General features: G+C 41.3%; 2 protein-coding genes across 6 annotated transcripts in view; one reads left to right on the top strand and one right to left on the bottom strand.

The window, feature by feature from the left end:
* Positions 1 to 12,716, bottom strand: part of LOC133341828 (synaptotagmin-2-like) — a 389,152-nt gene that overhangs the window by 211,186 nt on the left and 165,250 nt on the right. The gene's annotated exons all lie outside the window — the stretch shown is intronic.
* Positions 1 to 12,716, top strand: part of LOC133341821 (ras-specific guanine nucleotide-releasing factor RalGPS2-like) — a 210,483-nt gene that overhangs the window by 53,691 nt on the left and 144,076 nt on the right. For 4 of the 5 annotated variants that reach the window (XM_061550582.1, XM_061550581.1, XM_061550580.1 and 1 more), the window contains exons 3-5: positions 2,092 to 2,209; positions 6,498 to 6,611; positions 8,328 to 8,378. In XM_061550582.1, the coding sequence (XP_061406566.1) occupies positions 2,092 to 2,209; positions 6,498 to 6,611; positions 8,328 to 8,378 (283 nt within the window). The remainder of the gene's footprint in view (positions 1 to 2,091; positions 2,210 to 6,497; positions 6,612 to 8,327; positions 8,379 to 12,716) is intronic. The other variant, XM_061550583.1, reaches the window with a different exon arrangement.

The raw sequence follows: 12,716 nt of genomic DNA, 5'->3' as shown, positions 1-12,716 counted from the left end.
AATCATCATCGGCAATTACATATTCACATCGGCGATGCGACATTCCTCCTAGGACACTACATCACCATCAGCAGTGCAAGATACTCTGAACTTTTTTTTCCACCATGATCCTTTTTTTTACTGTTTCCATAAAGCATCTTGCCATGTGGTTGTATTCAGAGGCTATATAACCACCTGATTTTAAAGGCAAACGTTTCTCCATGCCGCAGTTCTTCAAACCTGGCTGTATAAATGGTTATTTCTAAAGTTTGGTTGCATTCCCAAGAGATACGAATAAGTGGGATAGTTGGGACAGAGGGGCATGACGTCGATTGGGCGAGTGTGGAGGCCCTCATCCGGTAGGTGGATTGGTCATGGCTGATGACGAGGTGAGTGTGAGCCTGGGAGAATCGTATACAACAAAAGGCACACCAAATAAAACGTTTTATAATTTGTCTCTTTAAAAAAAACCTGTGTTTGTGTCAGATGTTAAATATAACAGCGGATGCTATCAACATTGATGAATGGAACACGATCCTTCGGGCAGGCAAACCTAACTGTTTTCAGCCAAGGAAAGTAAAGCAAATACTATGTCATTGTTATTATAAGCATTCTCATGACATCCTTGACAGTAAAGGTACTGAATGTTCCATGCCATTTAATGGAATTACCAGCATTGTATTTAATAGCCTGGCTAGATTTCCTCCAAGCCGTTTTCCGAGTTCCGTGCGATTGAAGACAGCGATAGAATGTATTCATTGTATGGTCTGTGGGCCAATATGTATACATACCTAAGTGATTGAGGAAAGGTTTAAAGTGATTATTTTTCCTATCCGTAAATGCAGTTAACTTCAATCGCTATTGTGACATTGGAAATGCAGCTGCCGCTACGTTGTCTGCTTCCGTAATAGAACTGTGAAAGGATTTTGATGTCTTGTATTGAATGGTCAATACCTATTACCATCCAGTGTACCCTGGTATTTAATTATATGCAATAAAACCATGAAGCATTCTAAAGTTGCTTTCAATTTCATGTCCTAAACCATTATTGGTATTAGGTCTTATGAGCTAACTCATTGGATACAAAATATTTTAGTGGTAACATTTCACAATTCAACACGAGTGAGTTCATATACAATTCCTATTTCCATAGTTATTATCTGCATAATTGTGTTTGTTAATTATGGTTTGAGTTTGTTCTTGTTAGATTGTATTTACTTCAAAGAATAAACTTGGCAATCGCATGAATATGACCATAATTGCATAAATTAGTCGTATAATGACTTAAGTCAAATAAATACTGCATGCACACGTAGCGCGATTTTTCTGCACCAACAAAAAAGCTAAAGCAACCATTTGTGCTGTAAATATTATTTTAACAAAATAATGAAGAAGGACCTTTCGGACTAACAGCGATTCACATTGGCATGCACAGTGTACTTTACGTTTACAAATTTAAATACTCGCGGCCATTCTACTGACAAAATAGCAAGTGGACCTCCACTGTCAACTTTGCTAAGCATTTTTTTTCTGCTGCAGCTGCCATCAAAACAACCACTTCTTACAGTACAATCTGCCGGAGCTTCTGTGTGTGCCAAAGTTTACATTTGAAGTGCTGCCATTGTCAATTATTTTTATTCCATCAGCAAACCACATTCTTGTAAAATGGAACTGCAATATCGTCTGTGTAACTATTGTGTGTGTGTGTGGATTTGGGAGTGGTAGTGTCACGGTTAGTGAGCTGCGCGACGAACCCATTGACCAAGTTCAGTTTCCGCCTACGGCCACAAAAACCAGTGACAATTATCTGAACCAGTCTTAGGGCTCCCCTAGGTCGACTCGGCATCAAATGAGTAACCTGGTGCGGTGTGTAAACATCGCCACTGGGGAGACAAAGACGGCCGGGCGTGGTGCTGTCCACCCACCCTCTCGTGTTCCGTGCCGGGCCTCATAGGTGCTAAGTAAAAGCACTTGCGCCGAAAGTCTGTCAAGGCTATAGGGGGATCTTTTATCTTTGTGTGTGCGTGTGGATTCTCGAGTCCCTTTGGAACGAGCCCGTGCGTTGGTGCGTGTATCTGACGTTCGCGGCACGTGACGGTCTTCCCGCTGCAGGACGTGTGCGGCGGAGAGCCCGGCACTCGGGCGAGCGGCTTCGGCGCACGCCGCTGGCCCCATGGAGGAAGGGAACGGGCAAGCGTCCAACTTCACCCTCACAGCGGCCACACCTGAGGTGAGGCCGCACTTCGAGTGCTCGGGCGGCTTCTGAAAACCACGTTCCTCTACAAACCCCCGTTTAGTCGATGAACCCAGAGCAGGCAATTTCCCCTATTGGCGTCGTGTAAAGGTGGCATGTATTTTAGTGTATTCTTAGGGTTTTTTTCGGTAAAGTCACGTAGATAAAAAAATTTTCATTAATAAAAGTAAAATAAAAATACAATCATATTTTTATTTTTATTCATAAAAGTAAAATAAAAATAAAATCATATTTTATTTTTATTTTACTTTTATTACTTACATTTTTTTTATCTACGTGACTTTACCGAAAAAAACCTAAGAATATGAATCCTTGCAGTCACGAAAGCTTCAAATCTAGAATATATTTTAGTGGTTCCAATGTCTTTACGTGGCCAATGACAGCGAATTATGTGATAACTGTTTGAAATGAGTGGGTTATGAAATCATTAATTCTTATCAGTCGTATACATACATCGGTACAAACTAAAGTTTCACTACCTTCGGCGATATCAATTTCTGCTCTGGAAAATTGTTCTTGTGACAAAGCAGGTATTTTGGAAGTAAAGGTTTTGAGGTGTCTTGATGTCAGCCCAGCAATACAAATGACAAAATTATATTAAATGGCAAACTACAGTTTACCTGGCCGAGTTATTGTCCACCTGTAACTACCTCTGGTGGACAAAGGCTTTCCTGAGTTTTTTTCTTCTTCATCTTCTCTTCCTTCCTTTACCAAGTTAAGTTCTCATCCAGTAGTGGTCACCGCCAACTCCTACGATTCGATCTCTTCCGCTGCCTCCCTCTGCCCCGCCCCCTTTTGCCTGCTCTCTCCAAGTCCTGGAGCGGTGGGCGTCAATCAGGGCTTGGGCCAACCAGTCGGTTCCAATGGGCCGCACGCAACTCGTGCTCGAAGACCCGTGAAAAGGGCCGGCGTACTCGATTGGTCACTGCAAGCATATTAGTCTCACCAATCGGGTACTAGAGGGGAACATTTTTTTTTTTTGACCTGCCAATACTGCGTTTCTAATGTTAGCACACTCATTCGCTGCTGTCCCCTGCATCTAACACAGACACGCACACACCTCCGATTGACTGAGGTGTGTGTGTGTCAATGTGTGGTTCCTTGCCCAAGGGATTTGAAAGGTCTATTCTGCACCACGTAAGGAAAAAGGTTCACCACGCCTGGCATGAATAATTGTCAAAACCTTAAAACAATTGACTTACGTTTAAATGCGTTTTTTTTTATTCATAAAATGTATTATTCCCACATCTGTAACTTAACGTTTACTGTAGGCTTGCCACGTGTGTGTTCTTTAATTGCTCCCAGTATCCTCTTGCTGTGGACACTTTCCATGCACACGTGCGTTTGGAACTCTCCGCAGCTCTCTCCACTCGAGGAGCAATAAGTGCTGGGATCCCCATGACCTGCTGTGACGTTGCATCAGCAGCGGTCATCTGCCAAACAGGCCCGCCAGTGGCCAAAGAAACAGATGGGATTAAATAGCTGCTGCGGTGCGTGCGAGGGCTGCTCGCATCTTCCCGCCAAGTAGAAATACGAGCAAATTAATTACTCTGCACCTTTTTGCTTCAAAGGCCTCCTCGTTATGTTGGAAATCGGCTATGTCCACATGTTTCGTTTTGCCTGGTGTAATGCAAAGGTTCAATATTTTGGGGTGTGTGTAAGGGTTAGTTTTTGGGTTAAAAAATACAATACAGTTTACGTTCATCTAGCGTCAAGATGTAACTGCATGTGTCTCCAGACGCTTTGCAAAAAAAAACAAAAAAAGGCATGCTATTAGTGTCATTTGTTTTGGGTTACATCTGTGAAACATAAAGTCATATTTAGAGCTGTGAGCCTAGAGGTTTTCTTGAGCAGATTCCTTGCATATGTCTATTCCCGCACTTTACTGTCCTGTTAAACAAACGTAGTTTGTCGTTTTGTTTAACACGGTAAGTATAAACGGATACTGTAATAAATGAAATATGGGCTAACACGAGCACAAGTTGCACTTTACACTTGAACATGCTTTGCACGTGTGTGTTTTTATGACAGGGATTTAAATTTTTAAATCTGTCGATGATTTAAGTTGTTTCTTAATTTGGTTACTTTAGTGTCAAATTATTTTCTCTGGGATGCTTTAATACAAAGCAGTTGCAACGAATGGTCTCAGTGGTAATGATTTAATGATAATTATTATTTAATGCGCTGGCCTTAAATTAGATTATTTCCATTTTACATCACGGTTGTATGGAAGTTACTTCAGCAAACCACTTTAACATAAGTAGTATCTGCTTTCCTAAAGATTTTTTTCCAAAATTATTTTAAAGTGAATTCTGCTTAAGTTCAATGTATGCTTTGAAATTTAAAAAAAATGTCGTCATGGCATTTGAAAAGAAAGCTTTATGTACATTTCAACAGAAGCCTTCAAACTCTGCTGGTTCTTTTTAATAAAGCAATAAAAACAACCGACGTGATTTTGAATAAACTCCCATGTGCTCGAATTCTATGCTAGCACACATGAAATGCTGTCAGTGTTGGTTTAAAACACTGTGCTTTATTGATATTGTATGTGTACGGTAGCAGGAAAGCGATTGGTTCTTGAAATAAAGGAAACTGTAACATTCAATAGACCTTTTGTAAGGTACAAAATGAACCTTTTTAAACCTTTCAACTCTCGGTTATTTTCCATGTTCGTTAAATGAAATTCAAAACTTATAAACGTTATTTCAAAATTCGCAACCTACTTATAAAATGCTACCTCATACCTGTAATATTGTTCCGAGTTTTCACGTTAACTTTGTGTTGAAATTAAATTGTAAAGACTTCAATCATCACCTTTGTGATCATCGCCGTGATCCGTGATGTATCCACCGCTGGATGAAGGCCGCCTCATGCCGACTCCTTCCCTCATTGACTTGCGGTTCTGCGTTGCATCTAGCCCCTGCATGCGAGCCGATCTCATCGCTCCATCTCCACAGATGTCGTCCCCCCAGTATTCCCGACTTTGGGCACTTTGTCGTCGATCTGGACCACAGGATACCGTGTACCCTTTGCTATAGAGATGTATGCCACCCAAGCGCACTCACTTGAACAGCCGATATGACGTCTCTGAATCCCGTATGTTGCCTGATGCATGTGTTTCTCTCTCTATCTGTCTCTTTAGTGCAATTACCAACATGAATTTATCGACGCATCTTTGTGTACTTTTCAGATTTTGTTTTATAGTTACGTAGATGCCTTAAAAAAATTTGATCCATTTTAATTATTTTTACCAAGTTTTTTAATTATGATGGATTGAATAGCTGGGTATTTATATTCTTGGTTCTTTCGGTAAAGTCACGTATTATTTTATTATTTCCCTTCTACGTGACTTTACCGAAAGAACCAAGAATATGAATCCCTGCAGTCACGAGAGCTTTAATTCGAAGCTGGGTAATTGTTAATTTATGTTTTTTGACACAATTTATAGTTTGCTCAATTATTTTTTTAATGCCTACCAATACGAAATGAATCTTATTTTTTTTCATCAGCTATAAAATTGAGATGTAATTCACTGATTGTTGCCAATGGGATGGACGACCTCTGAGTAAAATCTTAATAAGAGATTCATAAACGTTACGGCTGCGTAGAGTTCCCGTGTTGTGTTCTGTGGTGCGCCGGTGTGTTTTCCAGTTGCACTACCTGTTCATGCCATTTACCAAATCAATTCAGTTCCTGAAGAAACTCCTAGCTGGTGGGGCTAACCGTCAGAGATGATACTGGATAACATATGTTATATCCCAAAAACACACCAGAGGACTTTTTTCCTAAAATCCCCTGAATGATTGCATCAGTTTCCACTGGTGTTCTCTTGCTCTTTATGAATTGAATGAGGGTTGAGGCATTATTCTAGGAGTAATATTGATCGATGGTCCTGTCAATTTAATGATGCACACACCAATTCTTACCGGTCTGGAGGCTTTTTCTCTTTCATCCTCCCATCCTGAAAAATGATTTGTTTTCTGGGATACATGAGTTTTTTTTGGCTATAAAGATCACGTGGCTTGATTTCTGTCTTGTTTATTAGGTTATTCCTGTCATGCGTTTTGGTTTCATCTGGTTCCCTCGGGGATACTGGACAGCAAGCGGTAACCACCCCGAAAACACACCCAGAGGGGCTAGTCCTTAAAATCGCCTTTCAATCTTGACGTCCGGCTCCCCTGCTCGTGCCGCTTTTTACGATTCGCAACTTCCGATCGTCGAGCAAAAACAGTTAACGGCTGAACCCTGTCCTTCACGACACCAGCAGGAGAGCAGCGGGTCGGACTCCACCGACGGGAGGTGGGCCGTCGATCCCAAGAGGAAGAGCTACGACGCCGTTCTCTTTGACGTGCTCAAAGTGGCCCCCGAAGAGCTCGCCGTAAGCCCAAACGCATCCACGAGCACGCGTAGCAAATACAACTGGACGGGTTATTTGGAGGTCGCCGTCGCCGCCGCGCACGCGTCTTGCACGCGGTTCCGTCGATCCGCGGAAGCGCCGACGTGCGATCTTGTTGATGAGAAGACCACAGCCCTGCAAATTGAGGCCTCCCCTCCTCCCCCTCCTCCTCCCCGCCTCCTCACCCCACCTCACCCCCCACCCACGTGCCACAGTTGATGTGAAACACAGCACGTCTGTGCGAGCCAAGCAGACTTCCGTGCGCCGCTTCACCGACACAATCCAACGTTGTGCAGCTGGCTGCTTATTGCGCCTGGGAAATGAAAAATATCACGAATCGTATTTTCCTCTTACGTGTTCTACATGTGACACATGGTGCTATGGACGCACGCCGAAATGTGACGCGCATCGGGAGAATATCCCACACATCACAATCAGAATCTTAATTTAGCTCGGAGAGATCCCATCATAGATGTCCAATACGGGCGGGTCACAAAGTTACAACAGCAAATATGATGGTGCTTTTGAACGACGAGCTGTTTTTGTTACAATACACACCAACTGCTTTTTTTTTTAAATAAATATTTTGCCGACAAGGGATGCTGTCATGATGTAATGGTGAAGCACACTGGACTTCCAATCCTAGAGGTTAATGGTCTGATCTGATCTTTTTGCACGTAAGTTGAAATGGAAACTTTTTTTTTTAGATCTCTCCACCCAGCAGTGTGAATGGGTACACTGCACTTAGTCGATTGGCAGGTCGTGGTGTTGATTTTTGGTAGAGTGTGGGTACTCCCACCTCTTATGAGATCGATCTATTGATCGATCAATCAATGTTTATTTGTTCCACGGAAAGTCCCATTTTTAGCTAGTTATACGACTAGTTTTCAAGAGATCTGTGGTGCACCAGCACAGAATGACAATAACATCAAATTGATCCGTACGGAGGAACAGGGAACAACGGAACAGAAAGCGCTAGAGGTGCAGGCAAACACAGTGGTTAAAGAACAAAAATTGCAATATAAACAGAATAAACAGGCGTATTGCACGTTAACACGGACGAGGAAATGAATGCTTGGAGAGGAGATGACGGCGAGGTGAAGTGAAACACGATCGAGCGAATGGAACAATATAAGCATCACGGAAATGTGAAAAGTTATAGCCAACGGGATTTTTTTTACACACAGGTGTAGCTGAGCTGTGCAATTTATGAAATAGTGGGACTCTGGGACTCCCTCCAGAGGGGTCCTGCTGCCAGCAGTGGCATAAGCAAGAAATTTCAGGGCTGCACCTTTATTCCTAATATTGCACAGTATATGTGTACCGTACCGATAAGCAAATGACTTTGAAGTCGCAAACATTTCGTAAATGAAAGTGATTACTAAGTAAAATCTGACTGTAGATATTGGCCCATTGTAAATGAACAATAATATGAGTAACTCAATAATAAAGCATTGAATACATATATTAACATATAAATGTACTAAATGAACACATCTGCTAAATAATGCATCAGTAAATACACGAATGAATACAATATACTACTGTGTGTGAAATCATGATTATGTGGACATCAATATATGTAAAACAAACGAAACAAAAATGCATGTGAATCATTTATAAATGTACATCAAAATGTTTGGTGATTTTTTTTTCTCTTTCTCCTATTTAATATTCATTTGTTTATTTTTTTTCCAGAGCCAGATAACACTCATGGATGCTCCAGTGTTCAAGTCCATCCAGCCGGAGGTAGGGATCTCTGCGTTGGTGGTTTTACAGACATTGCCTAATGTTTTGGGACATCCTGTATCACGAGCGAAATATATACAACAGTATAATATTCTTTTTAACGTTCAATAATAAGTAAAAGCCAGGCTGGGCAGGATCTGGTGAAAAGCTTAAATAAGCCCCTGCAATTCACAATAACACGATGTGTAGTATATTTATAATCCTTGAAAGGAAAGCAGAAAGTAGGTTATATACACTCAACTGAAGCCAATACATGTTCAACTAAGCATAACAGAACGATAAATAAACTAAATTAAACAGCAGATGTATTCATGCATCTAAGCATAAAAGCAGAACAATGCATCTAAGCATAAAACAGAACAATAAATGTTGAATGCTGCCGCATTGAACTCGCAATCTAGAGGTCTTGAGTTTTATTTGATCTCCCGGCTCGGCACTTGGTACGCCGGCCAAACTTCTTCATTGCACTCGCCTCTGTCCACTCGGCAGTCTAATAACGGGTACGGCCACGGTCGATCTACACGTTGAATGTGATGGTGTAAACTCGTAGACACTCTCATATCTGGCCAGCGTGGCAGAATTGGGTCAAAAAAACCCTCGAGAGGGGTGCTCTCTAAGGCTCATTTTTAGTGGAGGCCCTTTCACCACCAGTGACATAATGGCAAAGCAAGAAATGGCACGGCTGTACCCTGAACAACTTTGCTTAAATATACCGGAGAGTATTATAATTTCTATTAACTCGTGCTTTTTTTTTTGCATACGTACATGTACTGTGTAATGAACTTTGCGGCGAATGTGTACAGTTGTTTTTGGATTGTTTTGTTCATGTCACTTGTTTTACTGTAACCTAGTTTTTAGGAAGTAACCAGGTCCCCATTGAAAATCATTATTTATTGTCCAATGGGTTTTACCTGTGCCAAATAAAACCTGAACCTAAACATCAGTGGCGAGTATATCTGAACGGTTTCTGGACCCCCCCCCACTTCATAAAGCCACACTGGCCAGTGTGGTGAAGTATGGTCAAACAATCTTTATGACTGAGAGCAATGGGGAGGCTTGAAGAGGTTTTTATTCAGCAGTTAATTGACAACGGCCTGTATTTATATTATTAGTTGTGTTATTAAATCCTGAGTGTAGCTATTCCACGTATTATAAATGGTTTTGAACATTTTATTCAGGCCCTGGTTTGTAAAAGCTTGAATGATTGCATCCATTTCCACTGATGTTGCCTTGCTTTTTTAATGAATGAGTATTGAGACATTCTACGATTGATGTGGAATATTTAGGAAATAGGTTGAGTAGTTTTGATTGATGGTCCTGCCTCTAACGATGGCCACAGCAATTCTTACCGGTCTGGAAGTTTTTCCTCTTTCATCCTCCCATTCTGTAAAATGATTTGTTTTTTGGGATATATGACTTTTTTGGCTATAAAGACCACATGGCTTGATTTTGCTCATTTTATTAGTCTGTTTCTGTCATGCGTTACGGTTTTATCTGGTTCCTTAAGGGATACTATTTGCAGATAACCGTTCATCACCTTTATTTCTTCTGCCTTTACGCTCCAATTGCTTGCTTTGACACCTTCAATAATTCGTGTGCTGCGTTCTGTTAATTTAATTCCTGGTGATATTCTCTCCCAGTCATTATAACAACCAACAGTAATGAACTGCAGACAATGATTTAAGAACTAGACAAAGAAGGCAGAATGGCTAAGGATAAATGGGTAAAAAAAGCATTGTGCAACAGCTGAAAACACACAACAGTTTATACCCAGGCCAATTATTGAATGCAGACCAAGATCAACATTTTATGACATGACATGATTATGATGTATAGCTGGAGGTTCTTCATCCAGCAGTGGATGAATGATGATTCGTTTATTATTACATTATTATTACATTTGTTTACCCATGAAAGTCTCGGTGTGCGAGGGAGCAATGTTGCTACGTGTCATCTCAATTGAGTAATTTTCAGGTACATATTCACCGTTGTTTTTTTTGGCAATACCAAGTACATTCGATTGTTTTTTTTACTATTGGAGGACACCAGAGAACCTGGTGGAAACCCATGCCTAACAGGGAAGTACATACAGAATCAGAATATGTATTTATACTAGAGGAATCTGATGAGCTACACAGCTCTTTTTCACAGATGTCCAGGAGTTTAACTCCACACGGAGGCACTCAAATCAGGAATCGAACCCAGGAACTACTTACCATGAGGCACAAGTGTTACGACTGCTCTACCATGTTGCCCTAATCTTAACGTGCTTCGATGTTAACTTTCCTTTGTATCATTGCGAGATACTCTTGTATGTTTGCACTTGATAAAAACTGAAGTTTACGTTTATACATTTAGAGATTGCACGTAGGAATATACACGACTGGCATGTACAGTGCTTGCACAAACACAAGGGGGGTACACGTGTGTACAGCGACCAAGTCATCGTAGAAAATCCGGACACTCCATGGAAGATGTGGACACTTTCTCCATGAATGGAAAATTAACGAGAGTCCAGTTTAAATTTCGATTTAAAGCTTTCGTGACTGCAGGGATTCATCTTCTTGGTTCTTTCGGTAAAGTCACGTAGAAGGGAAATAATAAAATAATAAAAATAAAACATAATAAAATAATTCTCACGACGTTTCGGCCACAACGCAAGCAGCCGTCCTCAAGAACGCTGTCTTTCCGACAGACCTGTTCTTCACCTGAGGACGGCTGCTTGCATTGTGGCCGAAACGTCGTGAGAATTATTTTATAATGTTTTATTTTTATTATTTTATTATTTCCCTTCTACGTGACTTTACCGAAAGAACCAAGAAGAAGAGAGTCCAGTTTGTGACTGTGGTGCGATATCTCAGACCGTGCGACACCGTGAACAAGTGCCCACTCGGAGCGTTCGACGGCGACCAGAAACAAATCCACGCGGCTACTCCCGAAGCAATCGGATGGGGATATGAAATCTCGACATCAATTGGTAATCTGTTGCAATCCCCCCAAAAAATGCAATATGAAAGAAGAAGAAGTAGACTAATAGGGGGTTTTTTGCTTTTTTCTGGAAACAAAACTGACACCTTTTGCAAGGAATCATGCTTAACATTAACCACAATACTTGCAGTCAAATGCAAACTAAAAACAATACTCTGATAATTTATGCATCGTCTTTGAAACTGATTGGTCCACACCAGAGACAGCTTTCTTTAGAGCCTAGTCTCATATGGTGTTCGACCAGATGACGCCAAAAGGCGCACAGTTCAAAGACAACGCAACTACCAGAGTAATGAGAGCTCGGGGTGTTTTTTGTTTGCATTTGACTGCAAGTATTGTGGTTAATGTAAGCGTGATTCCTTGCAAAAGGTGTCAGTTTTGTTGCCAGAAAAAAGGGGAAAAACCTTATTAGTATATTTTGGTACTGGCAAAGGAGGTCCCATGAAGAAGAAGTAGAGCGGAGGGAGAAAAATAATTCGGCAATTACAAAAAACGGTGGGATTTGTGAATACGAATGCTCCCGTCAGGGTCCGCTGGCACGGCTCGGCGGTTTCCTGCGGCGGGTGGAGTTGGGTGCAGCCAGGGGGGTCAGCGTGAATGGATGTTCGGAAACAAAAAGATTCTCCGTATAATCACTGGCGCTCCTCCAAGCCTGTGACTTCCACTCGAGTAAATTATCAGATTCCAAAACCAGCTTAAAATGTTGTTTATATATTTAAGTAGTTTTTTTTAATATACTTGTATAAATTCACAGCTGACGAAACCATTGTCATGACGAGAAAGCATTTTTAAATAAATGTTTTATTGTAGGACATGATTTCGGATTGTTACCGGATGTCACATCTGAAGTTTCGATCCAGGTGTTGGAAGCTTCTTCAGGAACTGAATTGTCGCCAGGGTAGTGTGATTGCCTATAGCCAGATTGCCCTGGATGTGCCAGATATTGTTGAAGTTTAAATGTTAAGCAGGGTCCAGCCCGCTTGATGCTTGAATGAGAAGATTCCAGTTTTTTTGCCAGTTACTATTACAACTACAAATTATTTATTTTTTTAGTAGGTAAGACCCACTGAGCTTTATAGCTCTTTTTCAGAAGCGACCTAGCCACAAATGATAGCTCAACAAAGTGGCTTATCATACGGAAATGTATAGCAGCCAAATACTCTAAACTCATGATTCTAAATGTCGACGAGGAAAACTGGAGGACCCAGAGACAAATCAACGCGGGCACAGGGAGAGAGACGCACAAACTCGCAAATATACAGCAGGCGTCAGGGTCGGGATTGAACCCCCGAGCTCCTATATACCAGGCGAGGTAGTTAACATCTCACCACCGTGGTGCCCTTGTTGTTG

Source organism: Lethenteron reissneri, chromosome 12, assembly GCF_015708825.2.
Source record: "Lethenteron reissneri isolate LAM-NWPU_2019-01 chromosome 12, ASM1570882v1, whole genome shotgun sequence".
Classification (NCBI taxonomy): Eukaryota; Metazoa; Chordata; class Hyperoartia; order Petromyzontiformes; family Petromyzontidae; genus Lethenteron; species Lethenteron reissneri.
Note: the sequence above shows the minus strand (reverse complement) of the source record. Positions and strands in the feature narration are given on the sequence as shown.